Below are 27,096 nucleotides of genomic sequence, written 5' to 3' on the forward strand. Positions count from 1 at the left end.
GTGAAAAAGAGTTAATTCTCTTCGTTGCACCATAATATGGTACGCCACAATCACTACATCGAGAAAGAGCAATGGCATAGGCTTTCAGCTATGCAACGAACAGAATCCGAGGTTGCTTACGAGCTTATCTCTTTAATTAATTCTTCTTGCTTAAAAATCAATTTAACGTTCTGGAATCATTAATTTCAGATAGCGAAATTCTCGGACTCATTGGGAAGTGAGTCTGTATTCTTCCATGCTTTAGCTCTGCGATTTTTTTCTTTTTTTTTTTTTTCCTTTCTTTTAAATTAATTCAAATTTTCTATTCTTTCCGGTCTGAAGTGTAGTGCAGGTGCTCTCGTCGACGGTTGAGATTCTGCTTTTGAAGAAAGCAAGAGCAAGAGATGCAAATTATCGACATACTGAACAGAGGTGACTACGACACCGACGATGAGTACGACGGTGAAATGACCAGAAAGCGAGAGCATGTTGTGTGTTTTTTGCCAACTGGAATTGTCTCACGTTGGTTATCTTTACTCAAGCGAGAGCCCAAGGGGCCTAATAGCGGGTCTAAGCGCAGGTTTCCGTCGTCGAAGGCTGAAGAAAAGAACAGAGAAATTGAGTGGTGTCGGAGAGGAAAGGAGATTGAAAGAGAAGAAGTTGGACAGTCACTAACTTTGTGCTGTTCGAGTGATGGAGCAAAAGGTGAATCATCATCGTCAACCATCGCAGAAGAAACTGCCGGAGCTTCTAATGTTGTCGCTCCATTAGGTGATGATCAACACTCCAAAGAAATTGTTTTTTTTTTTTTCCTTTTAAATTCGATATTTTTCTTTAGTTGGTTAGCTTGGTTTATGGGCTTAACTTTGTTGCAGAGATGGACACGTTTTCTTTGAGTTAGTTATTAATTCTTTTTGTCCTTTTGTAAGTATTTTCATGATTCTTACTGTTATACCCATCTTAACAATGCTAATGAGCTTGGGATATAAATCACTGGTTATTGTTGTTTCATAAATCTAAGAATTGTTACTGATAGGTTCTCAGAATTTTGATTTGAGGAAACCCCTTTATAAGAGCAGCTCACTGGGGTTTGAATTGACGCAGAACTTAATAAAATGCGTGTCCAACCCACTTGGACTGGCTTAATACCTGTCAAAAGAACAACTAGTCATCAGAAGCCACAAAAACTGAAGTTTATGGTTTCAAATCTGCAGTCAATTGCATAATTATTTTCCTTCATGTTATGTGGATAAGAGTCAGGAAAGATCATACTAGTATATTTTGAATATTTCAGTGAGAAACTGACTTCTGTGTTTGGTTTATGATGGAATTGGAATTGGGAGTGGAGATTAGGCTGCCAAGTTCCTTTTCCATCATTTTGTGCGTGTTTACTGAAGGGTGAAATTGAATCGGAATCAATTCCCCTGTGGAATTAAAAGTGGCCAGAAGTTCATAATTAAAATAATTGGGAGAGCTGTCATTGCTGATTCTGTTCTCATGAAGAATTGTAAATAGAAAGGAACTTGATGGAAACATGTGGAATCTGAAGTGTCAATTCCACACGATTCAATACCAACATCTAAGCAAAAACGTTTTCAAATCATTTTAATTCAATCCAATGGGGATATTATTTCCAGTCCTAAACCCAAGCCCTCAGATTGCTGTAGCTCTTTTTTCACCAAAAAAAAAAAAAAGATTGCTGTAGCTCTTCCGCCTAAAAGCTGGCAAGGTTAATTTTACAGAATAAGAAACATTCTAATACTCAAACTATGATTTACTCTGAATTCAAAGTTCAATCTGTAATATTTGTTCATTTAAGATTTATATGGTAAGTTTTGTTTGGACTGTAGTGGATAATTGGAAACAGAAGTTTCAGAATTTTGCCACACCATTTCAGCTCCTTAAGGGCCTAAAAAAGTTGAGTGGAAATACAGAAAAGAGAATGCCCTTTTATTAGTTATATTAGACATGAGTGTCAGTGTAACATGATAAGGTGTTGACTAGTCATTTTGGTCTCCCTAGATGATGCAATGATCACTTGGTGCTTAGGTACTAATGGACCATAAAAAAGGAAATTCTATATTTGATATATTGATGCAAATCATATATAAGTTGGTATTTATTACAAGAATGTCATAAAGGACCTTTTAGTTTATAGTTTTTCTTCCAAACATAAAAAGGAAGCATGGCCTAAGATAAGAAAGTATAACCTTTGCTTTTGGTGCAACTTTGATTACTTCATGTGGCCCCTTTGTTTGCTTGCATCTTTAGACCAACACATCACTGATTGGATGAAGATCCAGAACTTCACTGCACTTTTATTTTCACTGCACTCTTTTTATTAATTTCTTATTTGTTAGGGTTTTAGCAACACACATGTTGATGTGTGTTGTCTTGAACACTTGACCTGAACGAATAAGCAATGAAGAACTTCAAACTTTGTCGAATCAACACATTCTTCTTTTTATTCTCATAAACATGTTGGGATTATTGGTTATTACCAATGAAAGATTATAGCTGGTTGCTATGGAGCCTAGGAAATTACCCTAAGATTTAGGGTTTTTGTTTAAAAAAACACTTCACCTAGGTGACGCCTGGGTAACAAGATACTCCCTGCTACCTAGCCTCAACTTGGTGCCTTGAAAACTATGCATCAGCTACCTATCAAGAAAAAAAAGCTATACATCAGCCAACCATATGCCATCATAAATCATAGAAAGCAGCTAGCATTCATATAGGAAAATAATGCATCTGTAGTTTGTTTTTTTTTTAAGTAAAGTATGTAGTATTATTTTAAACAATCAGAAATAAACACAAACAAATAGATCTTAAAAGTAATTTGTAATAGAAGTAAAGCCTAAAAATAACTTTCTGGTTGACTAGATTGTCAACTTGTTTAGTATTACCAAGTTGATGCCAAGTAGGTGAGTAGCCAACACTTCGATAACAATGTTCAGACATTCAGTGCACAAACTTAGGGTTTTCATGTAGAATTTGAGCCATCTGAACTATGGGCCCAAGCTCTGGAAGAGATGTTTGGATCTGATTGTTTCTTGTATAAACAGTTTTCAACTCTTGATTTAGTTTTGGAGCTAAGATGGTGTTTGGCATCTTGGTGTATATCTACCATTGCAGTGAAGCATAATCAGCAACACAACAAATATCTGATTCTTCAACATTTTTCTTTAAACAAGTTTAGTAAAGGGATGTGTTGGCTAGGTGTTAAGTGTTAAATTCTTATTAGAGGCATTGTTGCAATAAGAAGAGGGCAATTCAGAAAAATGGTATGCTTTTCATTTTTTAATGTGCCACAGCGTAGGGGGAATTGTAGCAACAACCTCCTCCTTGACCAATTGTGGCAATGCCAATTTTGAATGCTACAACCAGTCAATTCAGCTCCCTTACAAAATTCTGTGCCTTGCCTAGGCCTAGGGTCAGCTTCTTGAAAACATGGTTTAAAATGTCCATGAATATCCTAATATTTTCATTTCCATGGGTAGTGACACAAAATTTCACTAGAACTGGCATATTTCCTAGTGAACACTACGAGTGCCATGTAGAGTATAAGAGATAGAATTATAACATAAGTTGGTGACCATATTGTAGATATGTGGAGTAGCAATATCATTACCCACCTGTACATGATTATCACTTCAAGCTAGCTTGATATTCATTTCAAACATGAAACTAAATATTGTTTCTGTTTGTGTAATAGATTATTTAGTTGATCTATTAGAACCATTTGCATTTTCTATGAGTTTAAATTTTACTTGAACTCATTCTATTATATAGTTTTGAATCTTAAGGTTTATAGGACACCTTTACAATGTATTGTTTTGTCTATAACCTTAGTTTCTCAGCTTTGTTTAATGATTTGGAACAAGATAATAATTTAAAAAGGTGTGTTTATGCTTCTTTTATCATTTCGTAGAACATCGTTCTATATTTTTAACATTTCCACCATGTCTATAGTTTTTACAATATATCCATGATATTTCCAACATTTCCTATATTTATGTCTCATTTCAAGCATGTACTTTTTTGTTCTTTTTGGAATACATTGGTTGGCTTGGGGGCTCTGCCGCTGGACCCCTAACCAAGCCCCTTGAGGCAAGTCCATGAGAATCTCCTATTTGCTAATGTTGTTTATTCATTCTTCCCAATAAAACATGTTTTTAAAAGATAAGTAAAATTATAAAACCATTTTTGTAGGGATTAAGAATTTAAGACCTTAACATGGACTTGTTTGGGCTTCCCTTAGGGGGATTGGTACAAAGCAGTTCATAGAATTAGGGTTGGAAGATGTTTAACATCACATTAGCTATTCGAAATTGTTAGAGTACACAAATCAGGGGTATTTTGGTTCTATTTGAGAGTGAAAGGTCTATTTTATCTAAGTTTAAGTTATGTGTCCCATCACTTATGAGGGACAATAGTCTTTTTTGTAACTATGTTATTGGAGATAAATGCAAGTGGGTCGACTAGAGGGGGACTGATTTTTCCTCATTTGGCCGAACCCTTCTTCTTCTCCTTCTTCTCCTTCTTCTTCTTCTCTTCTTCTTTCTCTTCTTCTTCTCTCTGCTCTACAACACAATCACACGTGGGAACTCACTGCTCTTCCTCCTGGTAAGCATGCTGTTGGGTGTAAGTGGGTCTACACAGTGAAGTATCTTTCAGATGGTAGTGTGGAGCGATTGAAGGCCAAGTTAGTGGCCAAGGGCTATTCTCAGCTGTATGGTGTGGACTATATAGAGACATTTTTCTCCTGTGGCTAAAATTGGTTCAGTTCGGGTATTGATTTCATTAGCTACTATGTATGATTGGACTTTTGTGCAACTTGATATAAAAAAATGCCTTCTTACATGGTGATCTCGTTGAGGAAGTGTATATGGAGCAACCACCAGGGTTTGTTGCTCAGGGGGAGGATGGTAAAGTTTGTAGACTAAAAAAGACAATTTATGGACTGAAACAATCTCCACGTGCATGGTTTGTCAAGTTCAATGAAGTAGTGAAAGACTTTGGGATGAAACAATGTCAGGTAGACCATTTTGTGTTCATCCATGACTCAAAAGATGGGAAAATCTTGCTAGTGGTGTATGTGGATGATATTGTCATAACTGGGAGTGACAGTAACGGGATTGACAGGTTGAAGTTCCTACAGGATCACTTCAATACGAAAGATTTGGATAAGCTGAAGTACTTCTTGGGAATAGAAGTTGCAAGGTCAAGGCATAGAATTAACTTGTGTCAAAGGAAATATGTTCTTGACCTACTTGAAGAAACATGACTGTTAGGTGCTAAACCAGCAGAGACTCCTATGGAACTTAATATCAAGTTGAGTGTTGATGCAGGTGAAGAGTTTGATGATCTTGGAAGATACAGGAGGTTGGTGGGAAAGTTGAATTATCTGACTATTACTCGACTAGATATATCATTTGCTGTGAGTATGGTGAGCCAGTTTATGTAACATCCTCGGATTCCTCATTGGGAAGCAGTTCTAAGGATTGTTAGGTACCTGAAGGGTGCTCCAGGTCGTGGTTTGCTATACCAAAGTGGAGGGACTCTTGAAATAGTAGGGTATACAGATGCTGATTGGGCTGGTTCTACATTAGATAGGAGATCAACTACAGGGTATTGTACCTTCCTTGGTGGCAATCTTGTAACTTGGAAGAGCAAGAAACAAACAGTGGTGGCAAGGAGTAGTGCAAAAGCTGAGTACATAGCTATGGTTCATACCACATGTGAACTAGTATGGTTGAAGAACTTGCTACAAGAGACGGGGTTCTCGGTTGACAAACCCATGAGACTATACTGTGATAACCAAGCTGCTGTTCACATCTCTTCCAACATAGTTTTCCATGAGAGAACCAAGCATATTGAGGTCGATTGTCACTTGTGAGAGAGAAAGTGATAAGTGGAGTGATAACCACATCTCATGTGAGCTCAGGAAATCCGTGGGCAAATCTCTTTACAAAGGGATTGTCTCAGGGCAGAGTAGATTATATTTGTGACATGCTGAGACTCAATGACATATTCTCTCCAGCTTGAGGGGGAGTGTTAGAGTACACAAATCGGGGTATTTTGGTCATTTGGGTTTATCTATTTGAGAGTGAAAGGTCTATTTTATCTAAGTTTAAGTTATGTGTCCCATCACTTATGAGGAACAATATAGTCTTTCTTGTAACTATGTTATTGGAGATAAATACAAGTGGGTCGACTAGAGGGGGATTGATTTTTCCTCATCTGGTCGAACCCTTCTTCTTCTTCTTCTTCTTCTCTTCTTCTTCTCTTCTTCTTCTCTACTTTAACCTAGAATCGAATAGGGATTTTGCAGAAATAATGCAATTTGGAAAGAAATAAAGAAATTGAAAGTTTGACATGCTTGAATATCTTTTATGTGCTATATTTATCAAAAAAATGTTTTCTATGCTTGATTTTATTTTTGGTTTTTCACCTTGAATATATTTTACATGTTATGTTTATGTATTTTAATTTGAGCTAATAGGATTTTTAAAAGTTTCAGTTTTTAATTAATAGTATTTTGTACTTTCTTAATTTATTTTGATTTTTTTTAGATTTTGTGCCATGCTTCAAAAAGGAATGCATGCCTCTTAATTTAGATTAATAGTATTTTTTTTTTGCATTTTTTCATTTTTTAAATTTTGAGCTAATAGGCCTTTTAAAATATCTATTTTAAAATTAAAATTTGCAATTTTCTAATTAATTGTATTTTGCATTTTCTTAATTTATTTTGATTTTTTTGCATTTTTTAAAAATTTTGTGCCCTGCTTCGAAAAGGCACAGACCTTGTACCTCAGGCACAAAATGCCCTATGTGCTTTTTTTGCACCTTGTGCTTTTAAAACACTGGTTTTAGAGTATGCTTTTATGTTAACTTTTCTGCATAAATGAGTATGAAAACAAGATTCTTGTATGTTAATGCAAAGATGCAAAGCATTGGAAGCTAAACACTACAATGCCACCCAAACACCTTCCAATTCTTCTTTTTCTTCATGATAAATAGAAAAATAGTATTGTATATAAAGAAGTGTGAGAAACTCTCAGAAATTTACAAACGAGTGTATTACTATTATGTATTCACAGGTCATACACAAAAGAAAAAGGTAAAAAATGATGGTAGATGGATAATCTATGAAGCAAACAGACTGAATTGCTCAAGAAACTTTGACACACCAGCCCATGTTATCAATGCCCACTCATCCTTTCCAATAATGGCTTCCAAAGATACACACTTTCCTTGAAAGACCCTGCCATTTCCACATCCACTTAACCGAGAAACCACCAACACTCTAAGAAGACTGGAAATCAGCAACAGTAGGGGGAGGACCCACTGATTCTGAAATAGCTGCAGAAAGCACCAACACAAAATCTGGTAGGTGGCAGGACAGTGAATCAACAAATGATGGACAGGTTGAGGTGCCAATCTACACAGGCTACAAGCATTATCCATCTCCATACCTTACTGCAGCAGATTATCAATGGTTTGGATCTTCTTCTTCCTGACACACCACACAAAGAAAATGATGCTGATAGAGACTTGGTCACCCCAAATCCAAGACCAAGAGATCTGAAATGCATCAAGCAATGCCATATAGCAAGATCTGGTAGAGAAACAGTGAGAATTCTCCCATACCCACAACCCTAGAATCCCTAGAGCTGGGATCAGGCCTGACATCTTGCGGTGTACTAAATATGGCCTCAAGAATTCCCACTTCCCAATCATCCAAGTTCCTGTGGAATCTACAGGCCCACACCAGCTAGTTGTTCAACTGACACTTCCCTGGTAGAAGCAACTGTGTGAAATTTTGTTTTTATAAGTTAAGGATGGCATTCATAATTAGGAAGTGTTTCACATGAAAAACCCGACATAATCATTTAATAGTGCTAGGATCTTATGCAGTGCCTAGAACATTTCTGTTCAAGGTACATATTTTTTCTTTTGTAGGTAATATGGTATGGAAACCTTGAGCTTGATATTGTGAGACAGAATGCCATCCACTTTGTCATAGTTAATGTAGAGTATTGGGATATGTGAGAAAAACTGAAAATGTTTTGCTATTTTTTCAAATTTTGTATGGCCCGTTACTTGTGTCTTATAATTTCCAAGATTTGAAATTTGCTGTAAATAACTATTGCTGGTATTGATAATTTTTCTGCAATATGAAGTTGCAAGTTTAGGAATCATTATGCTACATAATGCATGTAGAAGCTAGTATTTTACTCCAGCAGCCTCATCGGATCCGTTTTTTCTTTAAATTATTTTATTTTGTTAGTCTTATCTGATCTTTTTTTTTTTTTTTTATTTTATCTCAAGCAAATATTCTTTTCCTTCCCCTTCCAGGAAAGCATATGAAGGATCTATCGTTCAACTTAGGTCTAGGAATTAGTCTGGCTTTTCTGGTTGCTGCAACAAAAAATGAATACTGTAAAATGATGGAGCTGCAGGCACAAATGGAAATGCTTCTTAAAGAAGCTAAAGATGGACTATGTTTGAGAGATGTAATCTCTAAGCAGTCTGATCCACATGATAATGTCCCTTGTTTCACCGAAGAGTCACATGATGGTGGAAAGACGGATTACCATCTTTCTGTTCAAAATTGTGCATCATTTCAGCATCTGGTAGATTCTGAAATCACCATGGAATGTGATGAGTTTTCAAAATGTGATACACCCACAGGAGAAGGTATAGTGGGAATGGAAAAGCTGGGGGCAGAGCTTGAATCTGAATTGGAGCTTATGCAAATCAATTTGGATACTGGTGTTTTTATGAGGCATCCACAAGAGCAATTGAGAGAGGTATGAGGCACTGATAGCATATACCTTCTTTTCTTTTCCTTTTGAGTTCATCATATATCCTTTCTTTACGTGGATTGCTATTTCTTCCGTATTATATCCTGTTTAAATAAGTTTATAAAAAAAAGTCACCTCAGGCATGCTGACAATTGATATCTGCGACCCACCAGTGAAGGGTCTTCGTCTTTTCAAATTGTCCCATTTGTAAGTAGTTATCATATATTTCTTGATTCTAATGGGTTACTGCCCATTGTAGGGGCATCCATCTCCTCTTATATAGCCTTTTTCCACTCAATTTTGGAAAGAGCCTTAGTGACATTCCTTAGGTATAGACACAAAAGCAAGAGAAGACAAGAAAACATAGTAGGATGATGGAAGGGAGTTATATGAGACGTGATGTGAAATGCAATGGGCCATGGGGGTGCACTTTTTCTTCCCCTTGCGAAGTGCAATAGGTGAAGGAATAGGAAACCATCATATGGACGCCCAAGATTGTGGAATAAAAGGGGGGAGGGGCGAATTTCAAAAATTTTTCTTTCCCTTCAACTGGGAATCGAATTCCCTATTTAGAAAATTATATTTTCAAGGATCATTCTTGAATCATAAATTGAACCAGATCTGAACCAAAAGGAGGAGAGAGAGATAATACTTGATACAGAGAAATAATATCTCTCAACGGAGGTATTCACGCCCAAGGTAGAAACCAAAATCTGCTCCCACTTAAGATGGCGCAGTGTAGGGTGGAGCAGAATCAACAGTGTCCTTCCTAAGAACTTGATTCTTCCCAAGAATCACTTAGGCGGCTAGTGAATACAACTCCTACCAATCTTTTCTCCAAAAGATTGGAATCAAGATCTGATCTTGATTTCTCCCAAGCAATGGAGATCGAACTGCTATAGGCGGCGGCTGCAGGAAGGAGGCGGCTAGAGAGAATTTGCAGGGTGCAGAATTCTCTCCTCTGTGATCTCATCTCTGAAGACAAGACTGTTGCTGGTGATTGTGTGTTTGGATGTCTAAAGGCTGTCGCCCCCTCTTCCTTTTATAGACTTAAAGGGATCAACTCCTAATCCCATTAGGAGTTGCTAACCCAAATCATATCTGGATTAGAAGTCCCTTTAAGATAAGGGATAATCCTTATCTTATCTGCAGATTAGATTAGCCAGCTCCTAATCTAATTAGGAAGTTTCCAAATCTAAATCTCATTTAGATCTTGGACTCTCTGAGTGGATAGGGTGTGGGCTCAATCCTATCAGCTGATCTTATCTCAGAATTCGCCCCTTAAAGACAAATCAAATTAGCCCAGTTCGAAATGGGATTAAGGCCCATTTAGGGTTATGTATTCATTAAACCTTCCAAACTGTTGCCCAGTTGGGCTTCCTTGTATGGCGTGGGACCCAAACATTGATCTACACATCAGCCACATGGGTTCAGCCCAACCTTTGTTACAAGGCCTGGCCGAATACACTGTTATGGACAGTGCACCCCCTGAAACCCATCAGATGGGCTCTATGGGCCCAACACTTGCCCTAAGTGGTTCATGGGCCAAGCCACCTTGTAACACCTAGGGACTGTGGGCAGATGCAAGATTAGCCCATCAGGTATTATCCTTAATGACCTTACACTTAACCTCTCAGCCCATAATGGTCATACATTGCCCGACAAGAGAGGACCTCTCCCTCGGCTGCAAGGAACAGTGTTGCACTCTCTCAAGTATGGATCCCGGGAATTAAAACATTTTGCAAACATTTCAAAACCATAATATATATATACTTTTTATATCTCATATAAAATATATTTTGCAAAACAAGTCTCAACGATTGAAATCGGCTGTCGGCAGTCTTGGTTTCCATCAGTGAGAGTGCATCCCCGATCATTACCTTTGTCCGACAAAGGGGCTGATTCTGTCACTATGATCACCCACTCAGATGAATTCTTAGACTGTCCCAACATACCTAGGTTTTGACGTCGCTAAGGATCTCACTGATTGGTATATCAAAGACAGCCCAATCCGACACCTAGTGCAGTATCATAATCGAGTCTAGGGGTCGGGTGTAACTTTCCAGTTTTGCCCATCAATCTCCAAGGTCCAGGGCAATACTGGAAATCTGGTCCAGTTCAAAGATTCAATTAATCCCACACTGTATGTGCCTAGGGTCTCACCCCGGTAGCTGAGACAAGCCACCCCAACCGATTTGGTGGCACCATAGTGTCAGCCTTATCAGGATAGGTCTCCCCAGACCGACCCACTGGTTGTGAACATTGTAAACTAACACGAGTCTCATTAAGTGTCCAGTTTAAGGGTATTACACAGAAACATACCAAGGGAACATGAATCAAATATGCACTTTTATTCATTTACAATAAACTCATAAAGTACATCAATTTTGATTGAAGCTAAGGGCATACAAAACTGTCTAATAGTAGGAAGATCAATATCACAAGGAATTGAGGTATCGTTAATAGTAATAGGGACAATATCAGTAATAGGAACAATAGTTATACTTGGATCTATGACTAGTGAATCTGAAGTAGGATCAACTGAGAGTGGCATCAGTTCTTCTAGGGCATCAGAATCAGCCCTCATATGCTGCTGCCAAAAAAATTGAGAAGAGCAATGGAGAGGAGTTGGTAAATGAACTATAGAAGTTGGTGGAGGAGGAACTTTAGGAGTGGATAGAAGAGGAGGGGATGGCAAAGGAACAGAATAACTCTCCCCCTGAGGAGGAACAGAAGAACACTCCTCCTAAGAAAGAAGATCTAAAAAGAAAGTAGTGGACTCATAAAAGGTGACATCCATTGTAACAAAATGACTCCTAGACACAGGGTCTTAACAATAACACTGCTTCTGATGCAGAGCATATCCCAGGAAAACACACTTCTTAGCTTTAGGATCAAACTTAGGCCCCATTTGTTTACCGTTATCTTGGGGTGGGAAAGTTGGTTAATCCCATGTTCTTTTGCAAATGTATGTGGTTTAAAAGCTAAGCACTCTACAAGGCATACAATTAGTTATAAAGATTGCTGTGGAAACTGCATCCCCCCAAAAATGAACTGAAATAGAGTTAGCAATCGTAATGGTTCGAACCACTTCAGCAAGTTGTATATTCTTCCTTTCTGCCACCCCATTTTATTGGGGAGAATAGGTACATGAGTTTGATGAACAACTCCATACTTCACAAGATATGCAGCTAGAGTTTTTTATTTAAAAATACCGTGCAACTTTATTATATCTAAACACCTTAATACATATGCCAAATTGAGTAAGAATCATCTGATGAAATTGATGAACAAGGGATGGAACCTCATCATGTGAGTGCATTAGATATAGCCAAGAATTGTGTGAATGATCATCAGCAAACAATAAAAAATATCTAAAACTACCCATGGAGGAGAAGCACTTTTGTTACTAGGGGAAAAATAATGTCTACAATGCTTCACCAATTGACAACTTTCACACTCCAAACTAGACACTTTAATTGACTCAAATTGCTTAGAAAACAAAAGAGTCAATGAATGAAATTATAGATGATCCAATCGATTATGCCACAACATAATCTCACTCACTGACTTGGACTCTCCAGAATTGCAACTAACATGATGACTTCGATGCCGAGGATGTATCTCTAGAAGCCTAAAAGGTAGATCCCATTCACCTAATGACTGCTCCAAATCATCTTCCTTGACTCTAGATCCTAAAAGAACACAATGATCAGGAAAAAACGTTACTAAGCAATTCAAACTTTTGGTCAAACTACTCACAAAAAGGAGATTTGCATGCAATTTAGGTACATGTAAGGCCGAGGGAAAGGTAATGGTATTGGTCACCTTAATGGTGCCTCTATCAACTATGGGTGCATATGAACCATTAGTGATGGAAACTCTATCCCTGCCAAAACATAACTGATAAGTAGAGGATATACTAGTCATGTGTCCTAGGGCTGCTGAGTCTATAATCCAAGGAGGTTCCTCCTTACCTGATATAGAAACATAATTGATAGTGGCATATGAACTACTTGTATAGGCATAATAAGAAGTAGAATGTCTACCACTAGAGGATTCCCCGCTATCAGTATCCTTTCGAGTTAGATGCCCATAATTCTCCAACTGGGCCTTAACAGTTGTAGTAGCAATAGACTCCATGGTTTCATCAATCACTGCAACATTGGCATTGCCCTTTTTGTTTCTGAGACAAGGTAGAATAAGATTAGGATGAAGTTTCCAGTGGGTGTCTCTACTATGTTTTGTTTTTTTCCGTAATCACACACCAAATACTTCTTCTCCTTATTCTCATCACTACCTCCCTTATCTCCACTAGGTCGGGGCTTAGTAGCACTACTAACCATTGCTGTGGCTTCAAAAACAAAAGGTCGGAGCATGACATTCCTTCTACTTTCCTCCTTTGAAACAAGAGAATATGCTTGAAACATGTTCACACTATCACAAGAGAGAATATTTTGCCTGATGATGTTGTGTTCTGGGTTAAGTCTTGTCAAGAACTCAAAAACCCTAGTTGCCTCTACAAGCCTCTGATATGTGCTATCATCCTTTGTACGTTGCCACTCAACAGTCTCCAAATGATCAATCTCATGCCACAAAGTCTTCAAGGATGATAAATAAACTGCTATTGACTTATCCCCTTGTTTCAAACTATTCACTTAACTCCTCAACTGGTAGGCACGATCCACATTCATACCCTGAGAATAAGTTTCCTTTGCACAATCCCAAATCTCCTTTGCAGTGTCTACACATATGAATTTTTTACTAATACGTTGCTGCATTGAGGTACATAACCAGGTCATCCCCTTATATTTTCTTGCATCCATTTTGCACACGATGTGTTTGAGGCCTTTAGCTTCTTTGTATCCCCAGTGGTATATCCCAATTTCCCTCTTACATCAATATCCATCTGTGCAGATTGAGCCCATTCTAGGTAGTTTGCACCCTCCAATTTCACAATGGTTATTATTCCTGCATTCTGGGTGTCTAGCACCTGCCAGAATCATCTTGTTATCACTAGGAGACTTCTGGTTACTCCGACCAGCAGCCATTGGTTTTCAAACAATCTCACCAAAAAAGGTCAAAGGAAAAGCTTCCAGATCAAATTGAACTGATTTCTGGAGCAAAAACAACAGCCCAGAAACAACCTGGGAACCCAGTAGAAAGGGGAAATCGCACTCGAGAAGAGACACCCTGAAAAAAAAATCCTAAGCAGATCGATCTCATCCACCAAATTGTCCAAAGAGGTCAGAGACTGTTCCAGCAGCAGTTGATCCCCAAGAATATGTCAAGCAACCTCTGCAAAGGGTGTGTCTCTTGTTATCACTAGGAGACTTCTGGTTACTCCGACCAGCAGCCATTGGTTTTCAAACAATCTCACCAAAAAAGGTCAAAGGAAAAGCTTCTGGGTCAAATTGAACTGATTTCTGGAGCAAAAACAACAGCCCAGAAACAACCTGGGAACCCAGTAGAAAGGGGAAATCACACTCGAGAAGAGACACACCCTGAAAAAAAATCCTAAGCAGATCGATCTCATCCACCAAATTGTCCAAAGAGGTCAGAGTTCCAGCAGCTGTCGATCCCCAAGAATATGTCAAACAACCTCTGCAAAGGGAATTGCCTATCCCAAGGAAGTCTAGAAAAGGATTTTTACTGAAGAACCTACCCTTCTCTCTCTGATTGTTCTTGTTTTGGGCAGTTCTCCGAGTCCAGCATCTTGGGCAACAGCAAAAGAACTCCAAAAAAACTAAGAATCAGGCTCCAAAATTGAGGGTGATCAGCCTTTTCCCTATTCCATGTAGTTGGCTGACCCTAAACCAGCATGGAACCCACTTCCAAGGCTTCAAACTTGGCTCCAATACCAAGTAGAAGTTTATATAACAGCACGAAATAAGAGAAAAAGGTGAAAACAGAAAAGAAAAGGTTTCAGCAGTAGGAGAGAAGAAAAGGAAAATAAAGAGAATAGAAGGAAGGAAAAGGGGGGTCATAAGTGTTGGGCTGTTGGCATTCTATTTATATTTATACTTTATCATGTGGCTAAAGTACAAAGATTAATGAGCCCTTAGTAGGGCGGCTGTTAAAAAGCACTTATAAAAGCATAAAAAGTATTATGGGCCCAGGCCCAACAACTTATGGCAAATAAATAAAACTGAAATAAAAAACCATGAATGAATTGATTTAAATCTTTATTTATCAAAAAAATGAAAAAACAGTAGAAATCTAGGATGAATTCCTTGTGAAGAGAAAGAAGAAGAAGATGAAGAGTTTCAGCAGTAGAGAAGAAAAGAGAGGAAGGAAAGAGTGGGATGTTAACCAGAATTGAATTAGTTCTGGCCGCCAACCCCTCATTATATTTTATACTTAACTTAAAAGAATGAAAGATTACAAGAATGCCCTTAGTAGGGCGGCTACTAAAGTAGTTGAATAGTTACAACTTAAAAAACATAAGCTAATGGGCCTAAAGCCCAACAACTTCCTAACTTAACAACTTAAAATAAGAAGAAAACAACTGGGCCCAATAATTAGAAATCGGCCCAACTCAACACTCCCCTTCAAGTTGGGAGTAAATGTCACACATTCCCAACTTGCGTGGATCATGCTCCAACTTGTTCCTTGCAACACCTTTTGTGAGAACATCAACAAGCTACATATCAAAAGCAATGTGTGGGAGACAAACTTCCCCAGAAGTCACCATTTCTTTGATGAAATGGCTATCCACTTCAATGTGCTTAGTTTGGTCATGCTGAACTGGGTTATGGGCAATGTTAATTGCTGCTTGGTTATCACAATACAACATCATAGGTTCTTCTGCCTGTACACCAATCTCTCCCAATAGGGAACGGATCCAAAGAAGTTCTGAAACTCCATGTGCCATGGCCTTGTATTCAGCTTCAACACTTGATCTTTCCACCATTGTCTGTTTCTTACTCTTCCATGAAATAAGGTTACCCCCAACATGGGTGCATACTCCTGAAGTAGATCTCCTATCATCAAGGCATCCTGCCCGATTTGCATCTGCATAAGCCTCTAGTTTCTGTTTATATTTTTTTACTTTTGTTATGTCTGTTATTGTACTCACTTATAGCAGGGGCACAATGGCCTTTTCCCTTCTTATTTCTGCTGCCCTATTTATATTATAATAAAAGCTAGTGCCGCCAACACTGTTACACTGCCAATCCCTTCTCTTCTCTTCTCCCTTCTCTCTTCTTCTTTTCTTCTCTTCTCTTCTCTTCCTCTTATTTCTGGCCGGCCACACTGTCAAGATGGTAATAGAGTGGGAATATTGACTGAGAGAACAAATCGAACAGACTTCACTCTTCCAACTTGTTGAATCTGGGCGGAATAGAGATCTGAATCTGGACTGAGGAAAACAAATCTACAACTAGTACAATCCTTCCTTTTTTTTCTTTTTCTTACCCTCCTTGGTCATGTACCAAGTGAAAAAATCAATGAATCTGGGCTGCTGAATGCTGTCAGATCTTTATACCTTTGTTTTTCGGGATCGTGTGATCTTGTTCCTGTGTTAAGGCGATTGTAGGTCAAGGATGACCTGTTATCTCACTTATTTGGCTTGATTATAAGTGTTAAGGATCTCTCTTGCTGATTAATGTTCTTAGACATTCTAGAAGTGTTGAATATGATAGGTGGAACCAAGAGAATAGTATGGTGATGTCTTGGCTCTTGGTTTCCATGCTGCCACAGGCAAGGAAGACTTTTATGTGGGCTGAAACTGCTTGTGAGATATGGGAACAAGCGAAGTCCACCTATTCAGAGCAGAGACACTATGACAAGATATATCATCTGCAAGCTGAATCCTCTACTTGCAAGCAGGGGGAGAGGAATCTCTCGATGTACCATTCTGATTTGACATCGATATGGAAAGAACTTGATCACTATCAGGATGTGAATTGGAAGTGTGATGAAGATGCAAAGGCGTATAAGTCACTTGTATCTCAACAATGGGTCTTTGCCTTTCTCCTAGGGCTGAATCCTTCATATGAATTGTGTAGAAGGGGAGTCAGTTGCCCTAGCTGTTCGGGGAAATTCATATACTAATGTCGGAGGTGTTTTTAAAAAAGGTGACTCTTAGAAAAAAAACAGATGATAAGAGTAAACTTTGGTGCACTCACTGTCAGAAGACACGACACATAAGAGATACATGTTGGGATCTCCATGGAAAATCTAAATGGGCATGGGATTTGGGTAAGAAGTCAACACCTGATCAGGGCAAGAAACCAAGCCAATAGAATCAGAAAAAGTATAACTCAGCTAATATGGCATCGACAGAGACTAGTCCTTTGGTAACTCAGGAGAGGCATCTTAGTTCTGACCCTAAGGAAGAAATTATCAACTCCTTTCGTGAACATTTGGAATTGTATGGTAGGACTCTCCGCCAGATGGATTTTGGTCCTACTCCCTCTACCTCCTTTGCGTCTACATCAGGTAATGCTGCCACTACCTTCCATGTGTCATCTCATACCACTGATTCTCTTGGGTTATTGACTTCGGAGCCTCAAACTACATGACTGGTAAGTCAAATTTATTTCAGATATATAACCTTCTCTCTAGGAGAGATAAGGTGAAACTAGCTAATGGTTCTTTTTCTACCATAGCTGGCCGAGGTACCATATCTCTCCCACTTGGCCTTACCCTTCCTAATGTACTGCATGTTCCGAAATTACCTATTAATTTGTTGTCCATTAGTAGTATAGCTCACTCCTTGAACTGTTCAGTCACTTTTTTTCCGTCTTCATGTGTGTTTCAGGATTTGGCCTCGGGGAAGACGATTGGTAGAGGAAGCATGTTGGATGGTCTCTATGTGTTAGAGAATAAAGCTAGTCTTGTGGCTACAGAATCCATGAGTTTGTCAAGTGAGAGTCAAGCCTATTTATGGCATAGTCGTCTAGGTCATCTTTCTTTTGAGTCATTAAAAGTTATGTTTCCAAAGTTGTTTGAGTCCTTGTCAGTGTGTCAGACATGTCAATTGAGTAAACATTGTAGAAGTTCTTTACCTTTGCGAAATAAAAGATCTGAATTTCCACTTCATATTGTTTATTTTGATGTTTGGGGCCCTGTTACTCTACCCACTGAGGCTGGATATAAGTACTTCATTACTTTGATTGATGATGATTCTAGATACACCTGGGTTTACCCTATGCGATCTCGAGATGAAGTGCCAAAAGTTGTGAAAGATTTTCAACGCATGGTGTTCACTCAGTTTCAAACGGAAATCCATATCTTCCAGTCGGACAATGCGAAGGAATACTTCCACAGTGATATCACAGAGTTTTTTGCTTCAAGTGGATCACTTCAGCGAAGCTCTTATGCTAGGACACCCCAACAAAATGGTGTTGCTGAACGAAAGAATAGTCACCTTCTCGAAGTAGCTCGTGGCTTATTAATTCATATGAATGTGCCAAAACGTTTTTGGGTGGATGCAGTCTTGTGTGATACATACATCATCAACTGCATGCCCTCTCGGTTACTAGAGTATAAGGCCCCACATCAGCTTTTGTTTCCTACAGCTCCGTTGTCCACCATTCCTATGCGTGTTTTTGGGTGTCGTTGCTTTGTCCATAGCCTGTCCCCTACTCGAGGTAAGCTTGATCCTCGGGCTATTCCCTGTGTTTTTCTTGGTTACCCTTTATCTCAAAAAGGGTATCGCTGTTATGATCCTACCTTTCGCAAGTACTATGTCTCCATTGATGTATCCTTCTTTGAGAATCAACCTTTTTTCTCGGTTTCTCCTCAGGGGGAGAGTAGGGTTGAGGAGAAACAGGCGACTCAAACTCAACTACCTCCTTTACCCGATCCTCCTCCATTCCGGGTTTTTCATTTTCGCCATAAAAGCCAGTAGAGTTTAAGAGCCGTGGAACCTGACACTATGCAACCAACATCAACGGATTCACCAAAGGCAGATCTGTCTCATCATCTAGGTACACTTGCTCCTATTGATATGTCTGTTTCTCTAAATGTTGATTCACCTGTCATCAATGATCTTGATATTCCTATTGCTAAGAGAAAGGGTGTTAGGTCTTCTACCACTAATCATCCTATCTCTAATTTTGTGTCCTATGATCATGTTTCACTTTCATTCCGTGCATTCCTCTCTTCTATGGATAGTGTCCCCGTTCCTAAGAATGTGGCAGAAGCTTTGTCTAAACCTGAATGGACCGATGCAATGCAGGAAGAAATTGATGCTTTACACAAAAATGACACTTGGGAGTTGGTTGACCTTCCTAAGGAGAAGGAGCAAGTGGGGTGCAAGTGGGTGTTCATAGTGAAACACAAGACTGATGGAACTGTTGAAAGGTACAAGGATAGACTAGTAGTAAGAGGCTTTACATAGGTATATGGAGTGGACTATGTAGAGACTTTTGCTCCAGTAGCCAAGATGAACTCTATCAGGATCCTTCTTTCATTGGCAACAAATCTTGACTGGGAACTTCACCAATTGGACATAAAAAATGCTTTCTTGAATGGTGACTTGGAAGAGGAAGTGTACATGACCCAACTCCAGGGTTCTGTGCCAAAGGCAGTGAACAAAAGGTGTGTAGGTTAAAAAAATCTTTATATGGGTTGAAATAATCACCTCGGGCTTGGTTTAGTAAGTTCCATTTAGCAGTTCAACAGATGGGGTTCAAACAATGCCAGTCAGATCACACACTATTTGTCAAAAGAGATGAAGGGAAAATTGCAGCCCTTATTGTGTATGTGGATGACATAGTGGTCACAGGAGATTGGGAGGCTGAAATACGGAGACTAAAAAAATTCTTAGCCACTCAATTTGAGGTGAAAGATCTAGGCCCCTTACGTTATTTCCTTGAAATTGAAGTTGCTCGCTCTCACAAGGGCATCTTTATTTCCCAACGGAAATATGTACTAGATCTACTAGAAGATACAAGCAAGTTGGGGGTAAAACCAATTGACTCACCAATTGAATCTAATCATCATCTAGGAGACAATTAGGGAGAGTTTTTGAAAGATGTGAAGAAGTTCTAGAGACTCGTAGGGAGACTTTTGTATTTGTCTATGACCAGGCTTGATATTGCTTATGTAGTGGGTGTCCTTAATCAGTTCATGCACAATCCTAGGACAACTCGCTTTGAAGCTGCAGAGAGGATCCTGAGATACCTCTAGAAGTTTTCCAGAGCTGGTTTGTTGTTCCAGAAACATGGTCACTTAAAGGTGGAAGTATATACTGATGCAGATTGGGCAAGAGCAGTCAATGATTGAAAGTCTACCAGTGGGTATTGTGCCTTTGTAGGAGGAAACCTGGTCACATAGAGAAGTAAAAAACAATGTGTGGTGGCTAGATCTAGCTGAAGTAGAGTATAGAGCTATGTCTCATGGGGTTGCTGAAATCATGTGGATAAGAAATTTGTTAGGTGAATTGGGTTTTGCAGTGAGCAATCCTATGTCCCTCTACTGTGACAATAAAGCTGCCATCAATATTGCTGCTAATCCAGTCCTACATGATAGGACGAAACACATTGAAGTGGACAAGCATTTTATTATAGAGAAACTTGTAAATGGAGAAGTGTGTACTCCATATGTCAGCTCAGAAGAACAACTTGTAGATATCTTCACCAAAGGTCTTCATCATGTGCGACACAAAGATTTGTGTGACAAGTTGGGCATGACTGACATCTATGCTCCAACTTGAGGGAGAGTGTTGAAATAATTTAGTTGTTGGTGTTAGGGTCTGTTTGGCTAGTTAAAGCATTTTTTATTTCTATTTTTTTTACTTCTGTTATGTCTGTTATTGTACTCACTTATAGCACAGGGGCACAAGGGTTTTTTCCCTTCTTATTTCTGCCGCCCTATATTTATTATAATAAAGGCTGGCGCCGCCAACACTGTTACATTGCCAATCCCTTCTCTTCTCTTCTCATTTCTCCCTTCTTCTTCTCTTTTCTTTTCTTCTCTTCCTCTTATTTCTGGCCGGCCACATTGTCAAGAGTTTCAATTGTCCATGATCAGCAAACAATATGCCTCTGCTCGGGTATCCCTTCAGATAAGCATGTCAACAGCCTCCCAATGCTGGACTTGTGGAGCATGCATGTATTGACTTACCACACTTATTGCATAGGAAATGTTTGGTCTTGTCATACACAAGTATAGCAACCGCCCCACAAGTTTCTGATATCTCCTAATGTCTTTTACTAGCTCACCTTCTGATGCATTAATTTTGTGATTCTGATCAATAGGAGTATTGATTGCCTTTGTTCCAAGTTTCCTTGCTTCTTGAAGAAGATCCAAGACATACTTCCTCTGAGAGATAAAAATTCCATGTTTTGATCTTGCAACTTCAATGCCTAAAAAGTATCTAAGTTCTCGAAGATCCTTAGTTTCAAATTCTTTGTGTAAATTCTTCTTCAAACAATCAATCTCACTTAGGTCATTCCCTGTGACAACAATATTATCCACATAAAAAATTAGGACTGACACCAAGGATCCCCTTTGCTTCACAAATAAGGTATGATCGGATTGAGTCTAAGTGTAGCCAAAGCAACCAAGGCCTTCCTGAACTTGTCAAACCATGCTTTGGGAGATCGTTTCAAGCCATAATGTGACTTCTTAAGCCTGCATACGTGTCCCTTTTCAGCATCACTGTAGAAGTATATGGACTCAAAAAAAGTGACATCCATAGTAACATACCGACTCTTAGAGACTGGATCATAGCAACAGTACTCTTTCTGATTTTCTGCATATCCAAGGAAGATGCACTTCTTTGCCTTCAGGTCAAGCTTCGAGCGGTGAGGACTAAGGATATGTGCGAAGCAAACACACCCAAACACCTTGAGAGGAATATGAAACATTTCCCCCTCAGGAAAAAGAAGACTGAATGGGGTGCTGAATCCAAGTAAACGAGAGGGCACCCTGTTCATCAAATATACTGCTGTGAGAACTGCATCACTTCAAAACCCAACTGGAACTATAGATGTGATCATCATGCTTCTTGCAATCTCAACAATGTGTATGTTCTTCCTTTCTACAACACCATTCTACTGTGGGCTGTAGGAATAGCTGCTCTGATGGACAACACCATATTCTAACAGATATGAAGTAAGGTGTTTTTCAAAATATTCCCTGGCATTGTTTGATTTGAACACCTTTATTCGTGTTCCAAACTGTGTTAGCACCATCTGATGAAATTGCCTTACCAAGGATGGTACCTCATCTCGAGATCTCATCAAGTAAACTCAAGAATATCGAGAGAAATCATCTACAATAAGAGAAAATATTGATAACCACCCATAAAAGGAACATGATAAGGTCCCCACACATCAGAATGAATAACATCAAAAGAAGAAGAACACCTTTTATTACTAGCTTTGAAGGAATGTCTACAATGCTTTCCAAATCGACAACCTTCACACTTCAGACTTGACAAACTAACAGACTCAAATAGCTTTGGAAACAAAAGACTCAAAGAAGAAAAAGGAAAATGGCCCAAACGATTATGCCAAAGCATATTTTGACCCACAGACCCTGACTCACTATTCCTGCTGACATGATAACTTTGATGAGGAGGAAGCACATCCAGGAGGTAGATTCCATTCACTTCACACCACTCTCAATCGTCTTCTTTGAATCCATATCCTACAAGATACAATGACCAGGAGAAAAAATTACTAAATAGTTCAGGTTCTTAATCAAACTACTAACGGATAACAAATTAGTGCTCAATCTAGGAACATGAAGGACAGAGGGAAGGGAAATCGAATCACTAATCTTGACAAACCCCTTCCCAACAATGGTAACATGAGATCCATCAGCTGTGGAGACCTTGTCTCTGCCAGAACAGAGCTGGTAAGAGGAAAAAATGGTGGAGCTATGAGTCATGTGCTTTGAGGCTCCAGAATCTATAATCCAAGGAGGTCCCTCCTTACTTGAAGTAGAAACATTATTTGTAGTGGCATGTGAATTACCTGTGTGAGCAAAGGAAGTAGAATGAACTCCACCAGAACCACCTGTACCTTGCTGTCCGCATATTGCTGAACTAGAACTGGCTGTATCCCGCTGGTTCAGAAACTACTCATACCACTCAAGTTCGGCCCTTACTGTAGCAGCTGCAACAGACTCTAGAGCAGCTGTAGTATGAGGGGTCGGAATGTTACCAGTGACTGCCATGTGAGCATTTCCCTTCTTATTTTTTAGTCTATTCGGCACAAGATGTGGATGAAGCTTCCAACAAGTATCTCTTGTGTGTTTAGGCTTCTTACGATAGTCACAGATCAAATCTTTTTAGTCTTCTTTTTTTATTTCAATGCCACACTGGTCTCCACCTTGTTTAGGTCTCACAGTGCTAACCATGGCTGACTGATCAAACCCAGAATTTTTCATCATCACATTTCTTCTGCTCTCCTCCCCTGACACAAAGGCATATGCTTGGGAGAGGGTAACATTGTCCCTGGAAAGAATGTGCTACCTTGCAATATCATACTCGAGATTAAGGCCAACAAGAAATTCAAATACCCTATACTTTTCTAGGTGTTTCTGGTAGGCAGCTGCATCCTTAGTGGACTCCCAAGCAAATGTCTCTAAATGGTCAATCTCCTGCCACAGGGTTTTAAGGGCTGAAAAGTAAACCTGCCTAGTAGCAATAATCTGATTTCTCAATTGATAAGTCCTAGCAACATTCTCCCTTTGTGAATAGGTTTCTGCAACCCCATCCCATATTTCCTTAGCTATATTTGCCCATAAAATTTTTTTACTTATATGGGGCAACATTGAATTACACAGCCAAGTCATCACCATATAGTTCTCTTGTACCCACCTGGAGCTGTTAGTTTCGGGCTTCACTTCTTCACCAGTGATATACCCTAACTTCCCACGAGCACCAATAGCCATCTTTGCAGATTGTGACCATTCTAAGTAATTCGAACCATCCAACTTAACTGTACTAATGGTCTTAGCCCCGAAAAGGTCTCCATCACCTCCACTAACTGGTCCCATTTCACTCTCGGGCTTGTTTTCAACTCCGTGACCATCCATACTTCTCAAAAGGTGCAAAGAAAATTATTTTAATATGCAAGAAGATCAAATGAAACACTTTTGGAACCAACGACACCTTTCTGGTGCCCCAGATGGTCCTTCCACAAAAGATTCATTTTCTGCGGGATGGGAGAAGAGAGAGAAGAGGCAGCCGCTCTCTCCAGAAACCTCCAAATCAGGCAGGACTAGAGCCACCCCCTACAGAAAAATCCAAGGAACCTTAAAAAATTAGGGCACCACTTCCTAGGTCAAAATTAAAGAGTCCAACAGAAACATGACTCTCCCCCATTCTCCAGTTTTTCCTGATTTTGATGAGAAACCCTAGATCAGCTATAGGGCAAAACAGATTCACCAAAAAATCCAAAAACTGGGCTTACTTGAGATCTTTGATCAGCCTCTTAAATTACCATGCAATTGGCCGATCTAGGGCTGCATGAGAAAACAGCTCAAGGAACCTTCGGCCTTGCTCTGATACCAAGTAGAAATCACTGTTTGTAAATCAGGATGAATTCCTTGTGAAGAGAAAGAAGAAGAAGATGAAGAGTTTCAGCAGTAGAGAAGAAAAGCGAGGAAAGAAAGAGTGGGATGTTAATCAGAATTGAATTAGTTCTTGCCGCCAACCCCTCATTATATTTTATACTTAACTTAAAAGAATGAAAGATTACAAGAATGCCCTTAGTAGGGCGGCTACTAAAGTAGCTGAATAGTCACAACTTAAAAAACATAAGCTAATGGGCCTAAAGCCCAACAACTTCCTAACTTAACAACTTAAAATAAGAACAAAATAACTGGGCCTAATAACTAGAAGTCAGCCCAACTCAACAAAAACCTTGAAGGAGCAACTGTCAACAAGTATCTTCTTGCCTAACAGGCTTCATATGTGTGCATATTGAGGAAAGATGATGCCACCTATTGAAGAATCTTCCAAGTTGGAGAAGAATGATAGCATAGGTAGAAGGATCAAGGGATCAAGGAATCTGCACCTGGTTCATATTATGAAAGTCTTTCTTTTCTATATCAAAAGTGGTTTATGTGGAGCTTGTCCATTGTTTTAAAAGGCTTAAGCCTTGAGGCGTGAGGTGTATGCCTTGAGACAAGTTACACAGATTTTGCCTCAAGGCTTAAGCCTTCGGAAGAATGAGGCATAAGCCTCAAGCCTCAAGACATATGGTGTAGGTTGAATTCAAAATGTTAAGGCATAAGCCTCAACAATCAATGATTATTTAGTGATTTAATGCAAAAAAAAAAATTTATGCATTTTTATAGTTCAAAATGTAAAGATTGAGCAGTTCAATGATTGTAGGCCAAATAAAGCGTAAAAATGAAAAACCAATAGGGAAAATCAAGTTCTATTAGTTTCTCTTAGTGTTTTAGGAGAGTTCAGTGCAAAGAAAACGGGCCTATCAGGTTCTTAGTTTCTCTTGGATAAATCAAGTGGGATTTTTTCCTTATAATTCTAAATTTAACATCCCATGTTTGTTATTTTTTGTTTCTTTTCCTTTCATCTAAATAATGGATCATCATAAATCTAATATCAATTATATGAATGATTCTCATATGATTTCTTTCTTCTTGGTCATTGGAATAATTTGAGAACTTTGCATTTTGAAACATGTAATGTAAAATATATATAATTGTTAATTGATGTATTATTATTTTATTTAATGCTTAAAAGCAATAACTTATTGCTTATAAACTTATGTAATTGTCAATTATTTTTTTTTTCTTTATTTTTGAGTCTTATGCCTCACAACGCCTTGAGGCTTACACTCACTTTTCCTGGACATTACACCTCAACTATGCCTTTATCCATTTAAAACCTTGAGTTTGTCCCTGCAAAAGTTTTGAAGGATATAAAAGAGTGCCAAGGAAACTTCTCGTTCTATGGACCTATCTTCGACTGCAGTCTGGGTCTCTATCTTATCTTTTAGATGGATCTTAAGTGCTAGATTCAGGTACTTATTCTTTAAGGACTTAGAAGTTCTGCATCAAAAGATTTTTCATTTTGTTTTTCTTTTCTGGTGGAGTCAAGTGTTTATTAAGCCTTGCAATTGTTTTCTGTTGATTGTGGCAAATGAAAAGAAAAACCTTAATATCTTTTCAGAATTTGGAATATTTAGGACAATCCATCTTAAAATTCTGCCGATATATCAAATTTACATGATATTTGGGAGAAACATTTGAAGATCTCCTTTCCTCTAGAGAAATTAGAAAGCTTGGGGGGGGGGTTGTGAATCATGAGTACATATGACCAAGTAATAATTTGTTACACATGTTTGTGGTTTGAGATTTTTTTAGGAATTATAGGATTTTATCCTGTTACTCCTGTGTCATATTGCCAATTGCTGGTCTTTGCATGTCCAATTCCTACTTTTTTATTCCTTCCTAAAAAATTTGCAGTTTTAATTTTCTAAGTGTAGCAAAAGGTTTTTAGTGCATGTTATAAAATTCAGGTGTATGTTGAATATATTTTTAAACGTTGAAAGGTGAAGTTTTAAACTGATATCCCTGAGCACAGGGCTAGGATGTTGAGGGTGGAAAATCCATCTTCCTATGAATTAACTGATATTGACTATACAGTAGGTTTTTACTTCTGATCAACATATTCAGGTCATTTTAAAGAGAAATTTCCATATGAAATCTCCAGGAACATATTCTCTTTTTGTCTTGCATTTATGATGTCAGCATTTTCTATTCTCAAACACATAAGCGCTGAAAATAACAGGGAGATGATGATACTGTTCCCTCTGGAAGCCAAAGTACAAGTTTTATAGAAGTGGACAATCTACAAGATGCAGATACTGAGGATTACTATGGAGTTTCTCCTACAGAGCTGGAGAGAAAGTTGCATGAGCTACTGGAAGAAAGACAGCAAGAACGGATAGCAGAGCTTGAGTTTGCTTTGGAATGCACAATGCACAAACTCCATGAGAAAGAAATGGAGGTTTCCTGGTGGAAGGACACTGCCCAGCTTCTCTCTCAGCATGTCCCAGAAGCGACATGCTTGTCAAGTTAAGTGCCATGGTTTCAAAGAGCCATTACATCAAGAAAGTCTTGATATAGCACATATCTGTAAATCTTTTGTTAATCATATCTGGATCTCTTGCATTCTTTTTCTTTCCTCTATCATGCTGCTTTTTTTTTTTTGGTTGGGGGATACAATTTGTGGAATATTCACAGAAGGGGTAGTCAATAGTGAGGCCGACGAGAAGATGAGAAGATGATAAACAATGGGGAGAAATGAAATTGATTTCGTTGTATAGGGTGTTGATGCACTTCTCTTTCAGGTGAATTTTATCTTTGTATA

The 27,096-nt window shown here is 38.7% G+C and overlaps 1 protein-coding gene across 10 annotated transcripts; it reads left to right on the top strand.

Moving 5' to 3' along the window:
• Nucleotides 1–27,096, top strand: LOC148843307 (protein POLAR LOCALIZATION DURING ASYMMETRIC DIVISION AND REDISTRIBUTION-like). Of its 10 annotated transcripts, none has more exons than XM_088958338.1 (5): nucleotides 6–111; nucleotides 190–217; nucleotides 322–750; nucleotides 8,341–8,795; nucleotides 26,515–27,096. In XM_088958338.1, the coding sequence occupies exons 3-5, from the start codon at nucleotides 384–386 to the stop codon at nucleotides 26,803–26,805; spliced, it is 1,113 nt and encodes a 370-aa protein (XP_088814464.1). In that variant the 5' UTR covers nucleotides 6–111; nucleotides 190–217; nucleotides 322–383; the 3' UTR covers nucleotides 26,806–27,096. The 10 variants fall into 10 exon arrangements, with proteins under 10 accessions (XP_088814470.1, XP_088814464.1, XP_088814467.1 ...); XM_088958341.1 differs by having other exon boundaries at nucleotides 30–111; nucleotides 327–750; XM_088958346.1 differs by having other exon boundaries at nucleotides 32–111; nucleotides 190–225.

This window comes from Nelumbo lutea, chromosome 8 (genome assembly GCF_056320005.1).
Source record: "Nelumbo lutea isolate HS-2025 chromosome 8, American lotus-T2T, whole genome shotgun sequence".
NCBI classification, from domain to species: Eukaryota; Viridiplantae; Streptophyta; class Magnoliopsida; order Proteales; family Nelumbonaceae; genus Nelumbo; species Nelumbo lutea.

Bases quoted from the DNA above. Each gene is read 5' to 3' on its own strand.
- LOC148843307 (XM_088958344.1), top strand. From the start codon at position 384: ATGCAAATTATCGACATACTGAACAGAGGTGACTACGACACCGACGAT. The intron at 751-8,340 runs GTGATGATCAAC...TTCCCCTTCCAG, and splicing joins TAATGTTGTCGCTCCATTAG to GAAAGCATATGAAGGATCTA. The intron at 8,796-26,514 runs GTATGAGGCACT...TGAAAATAACAG, and splicing joins CACAAGAGCAATTGAGAGAG to GGAGATGATGATACTGTTCC.